At 28.9% G+C, this 21,334-nt stretch overlaps 2 protein-coding genes and 1 non-coding gene across 6 annotated transcripts; 1 reads left to right on the top strand and 2 right to left on the bottom strand.

The window, feature by feature from the left end:
• Positions 1–12: 12 nt before the first annotated feature.
• LOC117237010 (putative inorganic phosphate cotransporter) lies at positions 13–13,368 on the bottom strand. 3 transcript variants are annotated; one of them, XM_033500524.1, is made up of 8 exons: positions 13,065–13,368; positions 9,598–9,734; positions 7,298–7,598; positions 4,698–4,954; positions 3,561–3,710; positions 2,276–2,650; positions 1,967–2,179; positions 13–1,817 (listed from the first exon to the last, which is right to left on the bottom strand). In XM_033500524.1, the coding sequence occupies exons 1-7, from the start codon at positions 13,117–13,119 to the stop codon at positions 2,015–2,017; spliced, it is 1,440 nt and encodes a 479-aa protein (XP_033356415.1). In that variant the 5' UTR covers positions 13,120–13,368; the 3' UTR covers positions 13–1,817; positions 1,967–2,014. The 3 variants fall into 3 exon arrangements, with proteins under 3 accessions (XP_033356415.1, XP_033356416.1, XP_033356417.1); XM_033500525.1 differs by lacking the exon at positions 13,065–13,368 and adding an exon at positions 9,822–9,839; XM_033500526.1 differs by lacking the exon at positions 9,598–9,734 and having other exon boundaries at positions 13,065–13,364.
• Positions 13,369–13,941: 573 nt separating this feature from the next.
• On the bottom strand, positions 13,942–19,996 carry LOC117237007 (structural maintenance of chromosomes protein 4). Of its 2 annotated transcripts, XM_033500519.1 has the most exons (9): positions 19,784–19,996; positions 19,275–19,560; positions 18,994–19,185; positions 18,741–18,917; positions 18,367–18,659; positions 18,033–18,312; positions 17,317–17,913; positions 14,697–16,858; positions 13,942–14,181 (listed from the first exon to the last, which is right to left on the bottom strand). In XM_033500519.1, exons 2-9 carry the CDS (start codon positions 19,515–19,517, stop codon positions 14,049–14,051), a joined length of 4,077 nt encoding a protein of 1,358 aa, XP_033356410.1. In that variant the 5' UTR covers positions 19,518–19,560; positions 19,784–19,996; the 3' UTR covers positions 13,942–14,048. The 2 variants fall into 2 exon arrangements, with proteins under 2 accessions (XP_033356410.1, XP_033356412.1); XM_033500521.1 differs by lacking the exon at positions 19,784–19,996 and having other exon boundaries at positions 19,275–19,744.
• A 1,112-nt stretch (positions 19,997–21,108) lies between these two features.
• Trnaw-cca lies at positions 21,109–21,180 on the top strand. The gene has a single exon. It is a non-coding gene; the product is annotated as a tRNA-Trp (tRNA).
• Positions 21,181–21,334: the final 154 nt, after the last annotated feature.

The following is a 21,334-nucleotide window of genomic DNA, read 5'->3' on the forward strand; positions in this document are numbered from 1 at the left end:
TTTACCCATATCTTTTTATTTTCATTTTCATTTTAAATACATTATTAAAGTACAATAATTTCTAAAAATCACATAGCTACAACTTCTTTTATATTGTACACAATATACAACGTTAGACAATTTCATACATAATTTACTAAAAAAATATCATACTGCCAATTGATTCTAAGTAACGAAGTGGTATTATTGCTAAAATTCAAATTTCTTTTTTAATATCATTTGAAACTTGAAAAAGTGCTACTGACATTATAAATATTTCCGATATTTATTGCATTTCTTTATTTGAATTCGTGTAACATGTAGTTTTAATTAAGGGGGCTCGCAATCGAACTATTCATATAGAAGTTTTATGAAACATTTTCTCCGAAATTAATGTAGCAATACCAATGAAATTTGAATCACGTACTCTGTTATTTTTAATACATCGATAAATTTAATTGCTAATAGTTCTAAATGAATCGAATACTCGGTTCTTTATATGTCTTTTAGCAAAAAAGTTACATGACTTTTAGTATATCGTTTAAAAACTGATAAATTATCATTTTTGTTCTCCGAATGTAGACGTTATTTTCCAAATTCCGTCATTCAGTACGTTCATTACCTTCGTAAGAGTCAGTACTAAAAATATGATTAAGAGAAAAATGTTTTTCTGATAAGCGGCGATAATTCATTTGTTGAGAAACTTTGCCTAGAACCAGCAAAATGTACAAAAATTATGCAATAACTAGATGGAACTAGGATAAGAAACGCAGGTAGAAAAATAACAAAAATTTATCAGCAGGCAAGAAAAGGAAAATTGGAATATATATTCCAAGAACAGGAGAAAGATGATCCTGCTTATGGAGCAGAAATTCATTAAATGAATATAGATCTTTTTCCCACTTTCTCTTTAATCTTACTTCTAGTGTACAAAATTGCACTATATTTTAACACAACCTGCAGAAATATCTATACGTATATTCCGAATCTGCAATAAAATAAAGATTTTTTTTTACATTTTTTGGTTACGAGTCCCCTTAAATAAAAAGATATCATTCTGTACATGTTAGATATTTTATTTAGATCAAGAGAACGACTCTGTTTCAAAGAATAAATGTAAGATATTGATGTTTGTTTAACATAGTAAGTATGATATTGATGTTTATTTAACATGTCATAAAGAAGGATACCTATATTTATGAGATAACCTAATATTTTATTAAAGGCTTCACGTTACCTCTTCCATTCAAGCTATTCTAAATTTTGATATGTTACAAGTTAAATTCTTTTTTTAATCTCAGACCTAAATAAAAAATTGGTCTCATTAAACTGTTTGATGAAAGATTTGACTCAAGACTAGAATATAGCAAAAGCAATCTTGTACCTTACGAATGTGCAAACGAACAGTATATTATCGACGCTAATCATCTATATATACATGTATACTTAGTTTTGTAAAGCACAGCCTCTTTTTCATTATCTTAGCCGTTCTGTTGTCTAAACATCCTAAATCGTTTCTGCACAAAGGGATATTGTCTATCCCTTACACTTAAAATTACGTATAATTACTTTTTTGGTATTTACCAATATAAATACATATATCACATTGTCGATTATCAACCACGTTGAAGAAAAATATATTTACTGTAAATCATTGGTCGCAATCGGCACGAATCATAAATTTAATGTTTGCGGAAGATTAAATACATTTTGTATTCCACCTAGACTCTAGAGATTGTTTAACAGATTAATTGTTTGAAAAGAAACTTTATGAATGAAAAAATAAAGGAAACAGTTTCAAGAATTCTTGGATTTTAAAATCGATCGTTCCTCTAAATCTGCAATAATAAAAGTAGTTAGTCATTGGTTAGATGTATCGAATCACATATATAGAAATTACTTAGATCCAATTTGTATACGTATATGATGCTACAGAGAAACCAAATACGGTTCAAGTTTTATTTGAGATAACATTTTGAAAACGTACATGGCGCTTGCGACGCTAAAGGAACATAACGCAGATATTTCTGCATATTCATATAACTGTTAATTCTTTCTCGCTTTGTCCTTTGATATTCGTAATTTCAGGATTGTTCCATGGTTGAATTTCAGTACTGCCAAAAATAATAAAAATTAAATTTCCTAGAATGTAAATAGCAGCAGACAAGTAGAATATTATATTCCACTGGGTCACATCTTTCTGCAAAGAAACAAATTAAGAAAAAAATTAAATTAACATACGTAGTTATCGGTGAAAAATGTCACGATTAAGACAAAATTGCTTCGACTTAATTACCTCGTCTTTTGCGATTATGCCGCAGACTATTGGTGCGATTATTGCAATTATAGATGCTATACAATTTGTAATGGACATCAACGTGCCAGCGAAATTTGGACTTAAGTCGATATGATTAATTTGAAATCCGGATAGAGATCCAGCATTTAAACCTACAGCTATCACAAGGATAGTTGTAGCCACGGTGGCATCGTGCACCGACATCGTACCAAGGCAAATCAAAGCTATCGCTGGTCCCCAGTGTGCAATCGTATTGCAAACTTTTCGAATTACTCCTCTTGAGATATTCTTTTTTAAAGCATAATCAGCTAACCAGCATGTTGGAAAGCTTAGTATCCACATCGTTAAATAAGGGAGCGCCGATACCCAACCGTTCTGAAAAATCCAGATATCTATTTTAATGTAACAATTTCACATTCTGTTAAATATCAACGATACGTTACGAACATGTTTTATAACTTTACCAATCATATAGCAAATATATAATATCGAAAGTTTACTCCACGTGATGTCGTAAATTAAAAAGAATTCAAGAACATCGTAAACTTCGATAAAACAATAGGGCATAGTGAGGAATATTTATCAACATGAGTATTCTTATCTCGATACGATCGTCTATGATGTAGTGTATAATTTACTGCCGAAGATGTTATCGACTTTTATGTGTGTGATTATCAGAAAAAAAAGCTAACAGCAATCAGTAGCAGTGAAAAATTGAGCATACTATTCATCTATTAACTATTATTGTTAAATGAAATAAAAATTACAGTCATGTATGTGTACGCTGAACAATATTTTGAAGAAAATGAGTCAAATTTCAATTGACATTCGATTGATAATTTCCCTAGACGTAATGAATTACTCCCGAAGAAGAAAATGAAGAAAATACTGATAATCTTACCGTTAATCCTACTACAGTGAGTTTGCATGCGTAACACAATTGCAAAATTTTAAAAGACCGTTTGTACAATACGACATTTCTACAACACATGTAAAAAAATTAGAAGAAACCCTTGTATGGTACACAACACAGTTTCGCTCTAACACGGTTTTTACGTAATAGAAAGATCGTTCTATTTTGCGATGTGGTGTACATGTTAAATTTCAATTTTAATGTTTCAGTGTTTAATATTTGTTCGAAAGGTTTAAGTAACGATAAAACAGTTTTGAAAAAATAAAATTAATTTTTTAAGAATTAATTTCTAATTAAATTCTTAAAGAATCCTCAAAAAATTAAGATTTTAGTAGATAATTTTATTTATTAAAGTATTATATTATTACGTACCTCCTCCAACTTAAATTGTAAAATATTGTTCATGTAAATTGGTAATTCTGTGATAAGAGTCCAATAGCCCCAATTTTGTCCACAATGTACAATTATAAGAGCCCACATCGGTACTGAGGTTAATATAGCTTTCCATGGTGTTTTCAACGCCTTTGGAGAATCACAAACATACATAAAATATACATCAATGATCCATAATTTATAATATTAACGTCCATGTTCGATAAAATAGCTTAAAATACGTTATATTTGATAAAATAAATATACGAATTGACTAATTATTCTACTGTTTGATGTTTAAAAAATAAATTTTTAATCGATATATACGTGTGTACTTTCAAAGCAAAATTGCATAAAACATAGGTATTGTTTTTATAAAAATGACACTTATTTTAGTGACAATACAACGCATTAACTTTATCACAGATTTTTCTTCTAATGGACATTTCTGCCAAAAATATGTACATATTCATAGATCATACGATAACGTTGATTTCGAAATAATTTTGCAAACGCATATTATGTTTTATGGTTTTTATGTTGACGAAAGGAAAGTTTTCAATTGGTCGATTGATATATACGGGTGTATGTATACATATACATACATGTATATGTGTTTACATCTAGTAGATTATATCATAAAATATGATTTCTAGAAACATGTTGGATAATCATTGTATTGTTTCATTGCATCGTTTTCCTCACAGCATCATGTTACATGGACACTTAATATTGTTTAGAGTACGTAGTGACGTAATATTAATATATATTAATGTCCTAACGTAGGATAATATATGTCACTGAAACATATATATGCATCACTGAAATAGCATTCACAAATATAAGAGGAAAGTTTATTCATGTGGAAAATCTAATGCAAACGTTATACTAATCTGTAAATTAAAACATGACTTGTCAATACTGATGACGTTAAATCTATAATTCTCTTGAAATATGTTTCGAGTATTATACGCATGATAAAAGGAAAGTACTACGTACAGCAAAGCAAACCTTTCGATTTTATTATAGAGAGAAATAAAACGTAAAACAGGATATATATCTACTAGACGTAAGAAGGAACAGTACAAGCAATGTCGTTAGAAAATATAAGTATCACTGGGAAGAAAATATTTTTACCGTTTTGTTATCTGATTTTTCTTTATCCCCGGGAGTTTTTAAGCTATCTTCTATATATCGCCTTTCTTTCACCGATATCCCCGAGTGCTTAGAAGGACTGTCCGAACCAAAAAAGAAAAATACAATGGCCCAAATTATCGCTAAAACGCCAAACGTATAAAATACAGATGGCCAGCCAATACTCGAAGCTGCTAACTCTCCAGATATTGGAAAACAAATCACGGTCCCAAATTGTGCCCCAGCGTAAGCAAGCGTGCCTGAAATAAATATACGTACTATATTATGATATACATAAATGTGGAATTTCAGTTAATAGCAACAATGTACTTGACAAAATACGACTTATAACAAAATGTTTATTGGATTGTTCGTACTAGAAAATGCACAGCGAAATTTAAGAAAAAATTAGAGGATTAATAATTTACTTTAAATTATTTTCCTTAATACGGATCTAAACAAGTATAATACGGTATGTTCGTTAGACTTCAACGATATAACTAAATTTGACTTTTAGTTTATCGCCAATATTAAGTTTGAACAATTCTGTGCAAACAAGTACAAATCAGGTATTTTATGAGCATCGTTAAATCGGTTCAAATAAAAATTTATCTGTGTCGAGGACATTGAATGGGAATATTATCGACAAGTTTGTTTAGTTAAGGATTGTCGATTAAAAAAGCAAGTATTTTTCTATGTTAAGTTAGTTAAATTAAATAAATTAATATTGCACACCAATATCGATCAATGTAAATGATTTTAAACGAAAAGTACGTAATATAAGAAATCCGCATGTTCATAGCGCTTCCTCAATGTTCCGTATTTTTGTAAACAAATATCGTAAAGTATAGAGTAGTAAAGTTCAAATTTAATCTAATAACCTTGCGATTGTACTATCAGGAGTAATTCACTTGAAAACACTTTCTGAGATATTTCCAATAAGTAACATACACTAATAATATAAGCAGCATAACCGAATCAAGGGCAACGCGTTTTAAAAATGATCATCTATCATGGCATACGATGTATTTCTTTCTCTGTAATAACGAAAATTGAAAAAGATAAAACACTTTTGTATCGTATAGTAAGTGGTAGATTGCGAATTTTACAACTATTTTGATGAATATTAACTGGATTAGACTTAGATAAACTTAGATAAAAATACGAAACAATGTCAATATAAAAATGTTGAATCAGCAGTAATAGAAAGATTAAAAGTAAAATAACCGAATAATTATTAAAATTATACAGATTATACAGTATTATTAAAGTATACAGTTATACAGTATTATTAAAGATACAGATATCTTAAAAATGTATTACATAAAGAAGGTTAACAATTCGAATTCTGGACGTATACGACCAATTATATATTTATTGCACGTGTCAAAATAGAGGTCATGAGCATTGACCATTCAAGGATATGTATTGAGTATTCAAGGATTATCCTTCATCACTTGTTCTTTAGTGTGTAGTATGCGTATTACAGCATAGTTGATTAAGGAAATATAGGAAGGTCAGGAACCTTCGACTGACACAAAATAAGCTTACGTGATGGAATCGATCAATGTAATGACACATTCTAGGTCACACGCGATATACAAAATGTTTCGCGTAACTAGGATAATCTATACTATATTATATTCAATCCAATAATATTTATTGAATTTAAGAGTCACAGAATAATTTCAAAATTAATGTTCGTTTTTCTAAATACCTTCTTTTTGTAGTATTTGCCAGTTTATATTTATATGACATTTTCATTTAATTCTTATTCGCAAAATCTTCTACCGCAACTTGGTGTTGTTAAAAATCTGAGACACCCTGTATATTTATTGCTTTTATTAATCGGAAAGTTCTACTATTCTTCATTTTTTCTTACCTCCGCTTACTCGATCCTACTTAATTCGCTTTTTTATAGCTGACATTTCAATGGTTAGGATGCACAACACATACGTATCAACTATCTGTAATTCATAAAAATTCCTGGTAATTATACAGAAAAGGGCACACTTCGCCAATTTCAATGACCATGAAATATGTTGTCAAGGTCAACATTTTGAATATCTGTTTCCTATACACGTTACCGCTGTTCGGTTATAGTTTCTAGGTGATATTCACAAAAAACTTTGATACGATTTATGTTACGATTACGCTTCATTCTGAAGTAAGCGGACGCATTTTTATATAGTCCAAAATTCTAAATTCTAAATCCATCGATGACAGAGACAACCATTTTTAATATCGTGTAAATAAATATTGTGTAAACAAGGGTTATGGAGTGGCTGAAGTAGTACCAGCCGACAGTAGGCAATCGGCAATGCAAGCGTGAAATTGTTTTCAACGAATCTATTGATTGATACATAAAATGTTGCACTATACTGCTCGTGTATACTAAAAGGTTAGAGTCAACAGATGGTACATACATTTAGTGTTCTATATGTAAATACCAAATTTCTAAATAACCCGCGACTCAAATTTTCGATCGACCAAATTATATCACGTCCAAATAATATTATATGCATAACAAATTAGCAATTATCCTTACTTAAGATGTGGTAGTCTGATAGTTCTGTAAAAGATATTAATAAAACAGTTCTCACCAAGTCGTGCTCGTTCGGATGGCGGTGCCCACTTAGAAAGCAGAGTCTGTATACACGGTAAAAGACAACTCTGACACAGTCCCATGCCTACTCTACAAATACAAACACCAATGTAACTCCCATAATGAGCAACGGTCGGTGTCAAAATGTTTAAGATTCCGCAAAGCAGTACTCCAATACTGAGTAATTTTTGTGCGCTCCATACTGTAGCTATGTAGCCACTTGGTATTTGCATTATCGTGTAGCCCCAGAAAAAAGAAGAGAGGATCAGTGACTGCTCCGTCGATGTCCAATTATAGACCTAATTACAATAGTCAAACATGGAACAATCGTTTTACAACAATGGTATGAAATAAAATTAACGTTATAAAATATGTGCGTAATTTCAATTTGAAAGATAGAATAACGATGCCTTGGAAAACTAATTGACTTATAATTAGTACAATTAGTATTATGCTAATCTTAATTATAGAATTTCAATTTTTATTATATATACATAGTATATCGTTCTCACTACTAGGAAGATAACGTTAATTCTATTACGTGGTAAAGATACAATTTGTTTGACGAGCAACAGTAACAGTATGTTGTACTGCGTAAATCATTCTGTGAAAGTATTCTCTAACTTTTCGCCCATTCTGTGTACATTATACATATAATATAAAGAGGAGTCTTCTTTTATCCAGTTTTGCTTTAATCGACTCTCACCTTCACCGGCCATATATTTTCGTTGCGAAACATAAGGGCATAAATAAGGAAACTTTGCAAAAAAAAGTTCGAGAAAAGGAACGAATATTGTATTTTTCTTAATTTAAGTTTACTTTAATTTCAAAAGGAAAACGCTAAGATCGTAAAGGATTTCAAACGTGTTCCTTATCTCACATTTTGCATCGAACCAATTCAAGATTAAGTGATATCGAATTGGTGTGTGTGTCATTATTTAATTTTTATTGCCTTGACGATGTTTACTAGATAATTTTCTTATATCTTGAATTTAAGATTACATACAGAAAAAAAGACTACATAAAATATAAAACTTATTTTCACTCTATGTTTATTACGCTTATTTAATAATATAATACAAAGGGTGTTATTAAATCTTCAATTTCTTGGAGAATTTATCGTTACATGGTAGTATCCTATGTATGATTTGTATTAGACATTTTATTACTTTTTGAGATTATATACAGCCAGAACCATATACATGTATATATACATATGTATAAGCTCATTTAAATATAGACGTATGATTTGCTGGACTCTTCTTGTTTCCCTTTTCAAAAAACAACATCATTACGTTATATCTCATGTAACTCTTTTCAAGAAAATATTTTATAACGGATTAAGTGATTCATTCTATGCTATATATGTACATCTAGGACGTTCATAATGTTATATAATGTACGAACGAATAGCAGTCCGAAGGCTACTGAATTTATCTCGATATTTTTCTAATGCCATAAAAATAATTATAGCAAATTATATTTATTATAGTATAAATACTATATTTATTTTCATGACTCACTGATTATTGTAAAAATTACTGATATTTATTTTGTATGAAAAATTTGGAAAATTTTAATCAAGTCGATCAAATAATTACAAGATATTGTTTACACAACTGCTTTCTATATCTACTCACTGTTTCTATATATTTTTCAACAACGATAGTTTTTCTATGATCATCGCAAAGATCACGTTTTAACGTTGCATAAGACTAAAGGAACATGTATAATATAAACGCGTATTCTTTCTTTTATGACTGAATGATATAAGATTTTGAAGTAATATAACTAAATACTTAGAATAAATTATATTATCGACACGTATTGCTCAGATTTAAATAAGACCCAAGTATTTTATAAAATATATCTAATACATATCAACATCCAGATAAAAATGTTCAATATTCTCAATATTCTCAATACTCTCGATATTCTTTAAACATTCGTTTATGTAAGAAATTACTCTTATCAGGTTTATATAACTAGTAAGGAAACGTATTTGGATTTCATAAACTCTTCGCTCTTCGTAAATTCAACGTTAATCGTGTGGCAATAATGCCGATTATCTTAACAAAAGTCTGCCTTAGACAAAATAGACTACTTCCAATCATGGTTCAAAAAGGATGCTAAATAATTTGTTAAGGATACTAAATTTTAGAATAAATGAATATTTTATAAAGTGCAATTATAACATATTTTATATACTACTGTGTAATAACTATCACAAGATCCTAACTTTACTAACTTTATAGACTTAATACAAATTCTATAGCCACGTACATATACATAATTTACCTCGAATGCATGATCAGTGCTTTGAGTGTTCTGTGTCATTGCAACAATAGCTACCGACATGCTCACTCGAAGACAATATCCAATTACCATTCCAAAAAACTGTAAAAAAACTTGCAGGTGTCTAATGCCGAGTCCACCTGCAAAAATTCAATATTGTATGTTCTAAGATTATAGATAATATATCTATATATATATATATATATATATATATATATGTATGTTACAAAAATTTATGTTTATTTTTTTATGTCCATGATTTCTTGGATGCAGTCTAAACAAAGGAGAATCGTCTTTTGGACTCGACAGATTGGAACGCTCAGCACCGTTAATTAATTCGAAATTAAAAAATTAAATCACATATATTCGTTTTATAGGCTGCATGTACATATTGTACATAGGTACATAGGTACATCGTACATATGACATATATCGCCTTCACTATAGTAAAACATAAATCTCTTTATCTTTGATCTAACTGGAATCAATGATATCAAAGCTTGATGACTTGAAACTATCACAGCTATTTTTTATACTATTTATTACAAACACCTGTTTTTGTAATAAATAATTGATACATAAGTAAGTTCATAAAACATGTGTTGTTATCGTATTACTAATCTGTTATTTTATAAACGTAAAACAAAACCATCCTCAAATGCGTAATCGATATTGCTAATTGCGTAGGTATAATATTTCTAACAAAATTGACTTCATACATCATAGATATCTGTATGAAAAGATTAATTTTTTACATTTATTATGTTATACACAGTGACGGCTCGTGGATTTTATACTTACTACTGGTCTTGATTTCACACGTGCTACATGCACATGTAACCATAAACAGTCTCAAATTATTATTAAATCAGCTCGACGATATGTTTTAGCTACAAACATATCGATAACCCTGGTATTGTATATAGATCGCCTTCTCTTTCTTTGGTTGTCTGAACGATAGTCAAATTAGAAGTAGCCCTTTTCAGTGTTTTAGTATAAATTTTTTCCTCAGAAGATCGCGTAGAAAATAGCTGTCTTAACCAAGAATTGTCGGAATTCATATTTAAAGATCGATATACTCGCGTGTTAAATTATCATTCGAATTACATTAATACAACGAATAAAAAAGAACTTTTTAAACATTCACATCAAAGATAGCGAGTGAGACGCGCGACAACTGACTACAGCACAAAACAAAATATCTTGAACAAAGAAAAGATTAGTGAGAATGTGAGGGAAGATATTAACGATAATAACGACTATAGTATACATTGAACAGTGATAGGGTTTTCTTTAGCCTAGAAGCGATTTTCAAATGCTGTGACCGTATCTGGCAGTGAGTCACGAAGAAATAACGGCGGAAAGCAAAAGTTACGATATCAACGATTTCCAAAATATTTTATTTCGTGCTGCAGCACGATAATACGTATTGAGTAACCGCTCCTGTTCATACATTATTACAGATTTTCTATGGTAATTTAATAATTTGGCAATATTTTACACTATACTTTACACGTACACCATTGAAAACCATTTACAGGATTGAAGAATGCAGATTCAGAATACAAATTTTCATTCAAATATTAATTTCATTTGTTAGAAACTTTCCGTATTGTATGTTCCAGGGCAGGTAATCAAAAATAATCTTATCATTTCATCTTAATGAAAACGGTAAGAAATATTCTTAAGTAACGATTATATGTATATACATGTATATTTAAGATTTAATTCAAACGATTTTATTCGGTATAATATAATCGACGTACATATATAAAAATTTAATTCAATAGTATAAACTTGATTTACTATAAGTGATTAAAAAGTCGCTTATATCCTACAAATTCCTGCTCGATTTACTTGGTAATAGACTTATATATAGGTGCATAGTCTTAAGAAACTAAATATGTTGTGTGTAACAAGAAGATATCGATTTAATCATGAAAGAAATAAACAATTATTATTCAAGCATGAAAAACTTAAACGATAATATCAGTTGTTAACAAAAACAAGATTAATAAAAGAATTGATAAACGCTTAAATTACATAAAAGACATCATAGATAAAACAGATATTTAACATTGAATGTACCGACCGTTTTCTGTACATATAAAATTTTGTTGATAAAGATTATTTCAAGGTATTTTTTTACGACTATATATCTATAATATGTAAAAAAATTTAATTCTAGTTTTTTTTTCTAAGATTATTTAACATTGTGAACATTTCATAGATCATTTTGTAAACTGTAAACGATAAAATTAGATCTCTATCCCTTTGTTCTTACTAATCTACTAGCTACAACTGTCTGAAAACGGCAAATAAAGTACGAAAAATGTAAATTCAGAGTAGATAGATTTAAGGCGCTTCCTTTAAAAATAGCTGTTTAGTCAAAAGCTATTGGCGCATATATAAAAAGATACAAGGAATATTTATAATGAAATTTATGGAACTACGTGATATTATTCGTTTAACGCAAAAATTCCATTCAACTAGCAATTAATTTTAAAATATATGGAACATTTTAGTTTTATCATCACCACCGCTTTATTACATCACATATTTATTCTATTACAAAACACTAAACTATATACACGAAATTACAAACTATCGATATCAGAATAATTATTAAGTTAATGAAATACAGTTACTCGCGTAACTAATCAAACACTTTTTAAAACAGAATAACTTTTTTAACAGTGGACCAAATGACTTGTATCTTTTTTGAAAAAAAAATTGCGACTGATCGGAATCGTGAAAAAAAAAGTAAAGGTCGCCTTTTACGACTTTCTTATCTATGCTTGCTATGAGAATTTTAATTTTCAACACATTTTGAAGATTTATGTCAGTCATGTATGTGTATATATGTATTTATTTATTATATGTATATATTCTAGATATATATGCTGAAAATTATGTCAAAATTATTAAATACGGAACGATTAATACAGAAACAAGCGACAGGTATCGAAAGATGCAAGAATCTTTAGATTTTAGACCGAAAATCATGAAACACTGGGTTTTTCACTCTTAATCGTTTAAAACTCATAGAAACGTTAACCAATTTCGATGAAATTTTCAACATGTGTATAACTGACATAAACCTACAAAACGTATTGTTTCATTTCTTTCCGATTTTCATTACAAGCTCAGATAAGAACTGCAAATTTTTTAAAAGTATTTTACACGTCATCTAGTAAACTAATCCGTTTACTTCTCAAAAAAAACTCAAATCATTTGGTCGAATTTTAAAAAAGTTCTGTTTAAAGGGTATTTGATCACCGATCTTATGCAAGTAACGATATTAAATATTATTTATGACTTGAATTGTTATTCCATAACATGAATTGATAAATTAGGCATTGAAATTAGGCGTTATTAAATGTACACTTGAAAAATATTATAATTCGTAATTGTCCAAACATTAGAAATATCTCAAGGTTCAGTTGTAAATCAGAACTATATATATTTACCACAAATTGTCGTTGATCCTTTTTCTGTATTTTCTGCAGGTTCCTCGTTCTCCATAGCTGTAATTTCTGGTACTATCGAACACAGACTGTTCAAATTCTAATCTTACTAGATGATAATTCACCATACTTATATCATACATGTCTACTCCCCGCCCACTGACATGCAGCCTCTCCTTTTCCTTACACTTCTATCCCACTTCTTTGCAATTAGTTTCGAACGTTTGCTTCATCAGACTTCAAAAGAACATTGAACGTGTTTCAATGAACAAACGTAAAGATAATTATTAATTAGTCTCTCACACTTGGCAGGTGATAACAATCACAGCATTATACTGATTAGAGAATTTAAGAAAGTGCCATTTTTCTTCGAAGTACTAATTAATGATAAACTAATACAAGAATTAATGTGTTCCTCTTCAAAAGCAAATAAAATAGATAACAATATACAAGTCAATGACTACTCTTTTATTATAGTGATATGACGCATATTAATAAAATAATTTTCATTATGTCATTATACCCTAATACTATACAAAATGACATTGTTATTTACATTATTATATTTCAAAAATATTTGACACATTTTCATTTATTTTTCAGATGTTTAATTTGTTTAAAATTATACTTGATTATTTCAATTTATATAAAACATTACCTTACCATCTTCAATACAAAAAACGGCAGTTTTTTCCGCAAATTATTAATGAAATAATATTATACATATAATAATATTTTACATAAAATAATATTTTTCTAATACTTAATTGGAGATCGTCTACTTTACCACTATATTATTATAATTATTATTTTTTCGGAAGAATCGCAATCAATCTTAATTTTTTCATTAAATTGTAGGTAAATACATGTTTTTTAAAAAAATTTATTTCTAGCTTACATATAATTTATGTCGGTCAGATTTGCATTATATTATGCATATAAAAATATATCTTCTACATACATTGAATATTAACAAACATATATATTTTATATCTTGCGTTTCTTCTTTAAAGGTTTGCCGCAAGTATTGCCATCATTTATGTTACTATTATTAATATTTGTATGTGTATTTTCACTAGGTGCTTTTTTTGGTGTTGGACATAATCCTAATTCGGGCAATCTGAAAGAAAGTAATATATAACGTACTTATTGCATAAATTGTAATTTATGCATTTAGTTTTAATTCAAATGAGTGTATCGATAAAATTTCAACAATTATAATGTAATAACAAACAATACATTTTATAGTCTATTACTTTATATTTATTTTGCACTATTTTTTCTGCATTTATTTTTCTGTATTTTTCTATAATTTACTAATATCATTTTACTATATTATGTTTTACTCATTTTATTAGTGAAAAATAAAAGAAAAGGAGAATAGTTTGTTGGAAATATCAAATCTTTAAACTTTCGTTAATCTCTTATTATATGTTAAATACGTCATTTTTATTAATTAGAAATAGCTTCTTATTTTATTAATTATAGATAAATTATTGATCAATACCAGAAATTCCGAATTAATTTCTCGATATATTTCTAATATTTCAAATAAAATTAATAAATATAACATAATTCGATCAATATAACTTTAAAACTGAAATGTATGAGTCTTAAAAAGTTCATTTTACTTACTCAACTGCATTCCCATTCGGTTCTCGAACATTTTCCGTATTTTGTACAGTACTCATATTTTGTGTTGTACAATTTTCTTTGTGTTGACTTTGCATAGCAAATTGTTGTGTTTGTGTGGAATATAGACTTCTAGAGGATATTTGTGTGGGTGGGACAATTCCATTTCTTTCATAATACTTTTTCAAATCAACCGTAACACTCTTCGTACAGTTGTATGTTTTGTATATCCCAACCAGATAATCCGCAAGTTCAAACATATTTGATCTTAAAGATATAATTATAAATTGTGCATTTTTTGTCCTTTCCTTAATATAATTTCCAACAATTGAAACATTTTTAAAATCTAAGGCAGCATCTATCTCATCCATAAAATATAAAGGAGTGGGCTTATAGTGGTGTAGTGCAAATACAAGAGCCAAAGAGCTTAAAGTCTTTTCACCACCACTAAGATTGCAAATATTTTTCCAAGATTTCTTTGGAGGTCTTACGCTAAAAGCAATTCCTTCGCTAAAGGGGTCTAAAGAATCGACCAATTCTAATTCAGCGTCACCACCTAATGTAATCATTTGATACATCTCTTTTAATTTATCAGTAATGATAGCAAAACCTGCGAGAAACTCTTGAATTTTTCGACGCCTTGCTATTTCATAAATATCTCGTATTCTATTGCGTTCAGTAGTTATTTTTTCTAAATCAGCAGCACGTTGTAAATATAATGCATCTTTTTCTTTATATTCTGCTATAAGTTGCATATTTGGAACTTCCATAGGTAACTTTTTCTTAGCTTTTTGTAAATTTCCTATAAGAACTTTTTCTTCCAATTCATTAAGTTCCTCTTCTGTTAATTCTTTCAACTCTTCCACATTTTCACCGGGTATTATTTGAAGTTTTAAGTTTGCTATTTTTCTTGTGAAATCTGGTATTTTTTGATTTAAACCCTTAATTGTATTTCTATGCTCTTTTAATTTCTGATCGAGATCTATTTTAATTGCTTTCAATTTATTCTCCCTAGCCTGCAAAATATCTAATTCTTCTTTAAAAGATGCCATAGCTTCGTCTCTTTCTAAAAGAGCTTCCGTGAATTTCTCAAGCTTTTTTAAATATTCTTTTCCTTGTTCTTCTAATTTTTGCTTTTCTTTCTGAATATCACGGAGTTTTTGTTCACAAGTACGTACATCATTTTCTAAACATTCTATTCGTTGCTCGGTTTTCTTTACATTTCTCTCAGCTGTTTTAATAGCAACTTGCAATCTGCATATTTCAGCTTTAGCTGTATCAATTGCTTTAGATAGGTCAGCTACCTTCTTTTGTTGATTTTTCACAAAACTTCCTGACAATGTATCTACTTCTTTATTAATACGAATTACCTGATTTTCAACAGTTTTTGAATTCTTTTGCACATCTTCCAAAGTTTCCTTTGCAGAGTTCATCACTTCCTTTAGCTGTTGCACTTTTTGTGGGTTTGATATTAATTCTACAGTTCTTTTCTCTTGAACTTTAATTTGCGCCAATAACGATGGTTCTTGTTCGCTTAATGTCTTCATTTCGATGTACAACTTTTCCTTATTAACTTTCATTTCCTTTAAACCTACATTTAACATATGAATCTGATTTTCTAAAGATTGAGATCTAGCTTTAAGTTGATTGCACTCTTCATAAGTTTTATTTAAATCTGACTCTAATGTTTCAATATCTGCTATACATATTTCATTTCTCACAACTTTTTGTCCCATTCTCCCTTTCATTGCAGTTCTTCCACCTCCACTCATTGTTCCTGATAATTCTATTAATTCGCCTTTCAAAGTAACTACTCTGAAACGTTTATAACCATATGCAATACGTGTTGCTTGATCTAAATCATTTGCCACTAAAGTATCTTGTAATCCATAATAAAATGCTGGTAATACTCTTTCATCTTCAACTTGTATTAGATCAAAAAGTCTTGGAACATTCTCAGGAGTTTGTATTCTTTGTTTACATTTTGATACTAAACGCTGTTGCTTTTCTAATGGTATAAACGTTGCACGTCCAATATCGTTTTGCCGAAGAAATGTTATACATGTTTGTGCAGTTGTTACAGTATCGACTACAATGTTATCTAAGGGACCACAAGCTGTTGAAACTGCAATGTCATATTTGCTGTCTATAGCACCAAGATCACCCTACACATAAACAGATACATAAAATTCTTATTATACATATGTACTACAAAATACTTTCTCTAGAAAGAGATATATTTATAATGCACTATATATTTATTCCAAGCAATCTTCACAGCAATAAAGATGTACGTTATTCTAATTGGATAAAAATACCTTCCATTTTTTCTTGCACTTTCAAACAAACAGACAATACTCAGTTACAGGGTATTTCACTTAAATTAAATATCTAAATTATTTCCATTGCTATTGAAGATAAGAAAAAATGAGTAAGAGACATTTAAATTCCCTGAAAGTTACAATTTCCCTTGAGGATTATTCCAAGGTCGACATATTTTTTATAATTGTGATCGACAGTTGTAGTCGACATCAAGACAAGTTCAACAACACAATGACCTTGAAATAATTTTAAACAGTATGATAGCAATATTCAGTCATTAAGTCACTATTAATTTACATACCAATCTTCCAAAAACACCAGGAATTCTACCTTCCCTTTTTTCTCTCATTAAACTGTCTATAATTTTATTCCTTGACTTATTTGCTTGCATAGCAAGTTTTTGTTCTTCAAATGAAATTCTCATCCTTTTCAGCTTTGAAGTCATTTCAATTTCCTTTGTTTTCATCTTTTTTAAATCTTGTTGTGCCTTTATTAATTCTCCTTCACTATAAGGAATTTTGTTTTCTAAGCCGTGTAGTTGTTCGTTTCGTGTCTTTAAATTATCTACTGTTAATTTTAGAGAATCTTTTAATTTTTCTAATTTTTCTTTCTCTGTTAATTCTATAGAGGTATACAGTTCCAACTCAGATTTAGCAATATCAAATGCTGCTTGTGCTTGATTAACATCCTTTCTTAAAGATATTAGCTCTTTCTCAAGTTCGGAACGGTCATTCAATAGTGGTTTAGTCTTCTTACTTAATTCAGCCATCAACTTTTCCAATACTACTTCCTCATTTTCCTTATTTTTCGAGTGTTTGTCGACAAGTTCCTCACATTCTTGGATATCTTTTATACTTTTTTCTGGGACTTTATACAGTTCTTCTAATTTAGATTTTTCCTATAGAGAGTAATTAATTATTTATTTAATTATTTATTTATTATAATTAATAACTAGTAATAAAATTAATAAAATAATTATCCTAATCTTTTTTATAAGGGTAATAAAATAAATTTTACAGTTTTTAAAGATGCAATGTTAGCTTTTCGTCTTTTATTTGTTTCCACTAATTCTGCATGAAGTGATTCGTCATATTTTCGAACTTTATCAAATTCTGTTGCAATTTCATCCTTGTGTTTCTGTAAATTGTTCCATGTTGCACTTTTTTCCTTAATCACTTTCTTTTTCTGCTCTTTATCATGATCAATTTCTTCCATTTTGTTTACAAGATCTGATAAATCTTTATCCATTTCATTAATTTTATTTTCCTGTTCCACAATTTCTTTTGATGTTTCAAATCTAAAAAAATTTGTTGTCAAACTCAAGCACAGTATAGTTTTCAAAATAGTTTACCTTTGATAACAATAAAGTTGATGCTGTAATTTCGTAATTGCATTTTCTAATTGCAAGTATTGAATAGCTTCTTGCATGGGTTCTTCAAGAGCTGCTTTTTCTTTTTCAACAATTTTGAGGCGGTTCAATTTCTCCACCCTATGTTCTGATAAAAGTTCTATTTTGTTTGATAGTTTTTCTAATGGTTCTTTATAACGAACTGTTCCAATTATATCTTCCAAAAACTCAAGCATACCAGTATCATTTTCATTTTGTGCCTTAGGCTTCATCATTGCTATTTGTTCAACTTCTCCCTAATAATATAATATAATGTAATATAGCGTAAAGTAATAAAAAGTTATATATTGTAAAGTAATAGATAATAAAATGCATACCTGCAAAATTAGAAAGCGATTGTGATCTAAATCTACACCATAAGATCTTAAAAGTTTTGCAATCTCTTTGAACTGTACTTTTTTTTTATTTAGTTCATAATAAGATGAATTATCTTTAAATGCTGTCCGCGATATAACAAATTCACTGTTTGGCACTATATCATAATCCATTTGCAACTGGAAAATAGAGAGAAATAACATTACTAATTCATAAAGCTTGATAAAAGATAATCTTTTCTAATATGTAATATACCTTATCAATTATTTTGTGGAAATATACAGATACTGTACAGCTATTAACATCTTGATATTCATTCGAGTTATGTATTAAAACTGATATCTTTTTTGATCTAATCTTAGATGCTCTATACCCAAATACAAATAACATTGAATCTATAACATTGCTTTTACCACTACCATTTGGCCCAACAATTGCTGAAAAACACTATAAACAAAGAAAATTGATAAATCGATACTATGGCTTCCAGTTTATCAATAATTCTTATTGAAACTTTTTAGTTATCTAATATTTACCTTGTGAAATGGGCCAATAACCTGTGTACCTCCGTAACTTTTGAAATTTTCATTAACAATCTTAGTGATCATTAATCTAGGGCCATTAGCATCAACTTCGTTAATTACTTTAAGAGGTGGTGGTATATATATATCATCATCCACCTTTATTCCACCTTTTTCATCTTCGTGTAAAACATTCTCTTCACTAATTTCCATATTGTCTTCAGGAAAACTTTCATTAATACGATTTTCCTCGACCATCCTATTTCTCAATCTATAATATATTTTTCATCCGCAACACAATCTACATTAAAAGATGTAAATTCATACTGTAGAATGATGGAGGTTAGATACATATCGATATTCAAAAGATGAAAAATGCATGTGTTACTAATTGATTATATATTTTCCACAAATTAGTAATCTAGTCCAAACTAATTAAATAACTTATTATATAAAAAAACAGGACAAAGGAGGATTTATATCAATCTTCTATATATACATGTCACATCTTTGTAAAAACTTACGCTTGATATTATCATACAAACCACAAATACACTTCCCAAATTAAATTTTATTTCATATTACAATACAATTCACCATGATTTTGTTTCTAAATACATGTATTAACACTTTTTATTTAACATAGTAAATAAAATACATTTGAAAGTAACGAATCAAAGGACGCCGTACTAAATTCAAATTTAAATCCTAACGTACAAATAATCAATTGCAACATTCTTTATGAACAAAATATGAGAGCTATGTATGTTATAACGAATATGATGCATATTATAAACGTATATGTACATATATACAAATATATAATATAAATCGAATTTAAAATGCAATTTTAATTACAAAATTGTTATACCCATACATGTATTATATGTGTCCATTATGTTAAATCTGGTTACATACATTATGATCTTTAAATAAGTCTTATAAGTTAATATTAAGTAATTATAAACTAACAAACATAATAATCATAAACATATATAAGTTATAAGAATACAGTAATAGAAGCGTCAGCTCAATAGTTGCATTCACTGATTAGTACGTGTATATACATTTACTACACACATTAGTAAAAGTAGAATTGAGCGTTTCTGGCAGCGTATTGTAGTACCCGCCTGACCTACGGCGCGACAGCCGAATAAAATAAGACCTAATTTAAACCTAATTCTTGTCTTTTGTTTATAGTTTATATAGGTTCAAGTTAAGTGTAATTTTATTTGGCTGCATCAATAGCTTTTTGCAAAAGTCATACATGATTACAGATTTTGTACTTTCATTGAATTTTTTGCGATGCGAAAAAATATTACTTGGATTTGTTTAAACAACTGCTTATAAAAAATATATAATATGTAACAACATTTGTAAATAAATAATTCCTCGTTGTAAAATTTAAGTGTAGGATATGAATGTGTATTCAGGCCCCGGAAAATTTCTGAACCCGGCCCCGCAAAAGGTCACGCCGCCCCTGTATGTACTTCAGACACAAATGTTTCAAAATTGAATGATAGGAGTGATATACTTATTAAGGTCGCTGAATTTATTTCTTCGCTCTCCAGAAAGATATCGGAGAATAAATATAGTGCCCTATTTAAAAAACTGATTATCTTGCAGTCTCGTAAAAAGAAAATGACAACCAGAAAAACTATTTTCATCGTTGCGTGAAGCCCTTAAAATAGTGTAATTTTATTCTGAAGTTTTTTCACAAAATAATAAATAAAGACAATATTTAGGTGATTCCATTTAGCTGAGTTATTCTATATGTTATATTCTGTTTCATTGTATATAATATTATGTATGAGGGTTAAAATAATAAGAGGAAAGATCGAACCATACAGACTCCGTGGCGCAACGGTAGCGCGTCTGACTCCAGATCAGAAGGTTGCGTGTTCAAATCACGTCGGGGTCAATTCGTATACTTCATTTTTAACCTTTTTCTTTAAGAAAAATTATTTTTTTAAACATGTTAAAAATCAAGTATATTTTTACATTAAAAGATATAAGGTCACATAAAATAATAAGTTAATTAGAATAATTATTATATACATATATAACCCTTACTC

The sequence above is a fragment of the Bombus vosnesenskii genome, unplaced genomic scaffold (genome assembly GCF_011952255.1).
Source record: "Bombus vosnesenskii isolate JDL3184/JDL3185 unplaced genomic scaffold, Bvos_JDL3184-5_v1.1 scf7180000013353, whole genome shotgun sequence".
NCBI lineage: Eukaryota > Metazoa > Arthropoda > Insecta > Hymenoptera > Apidae > Bombus > Bombus vosnesenskii.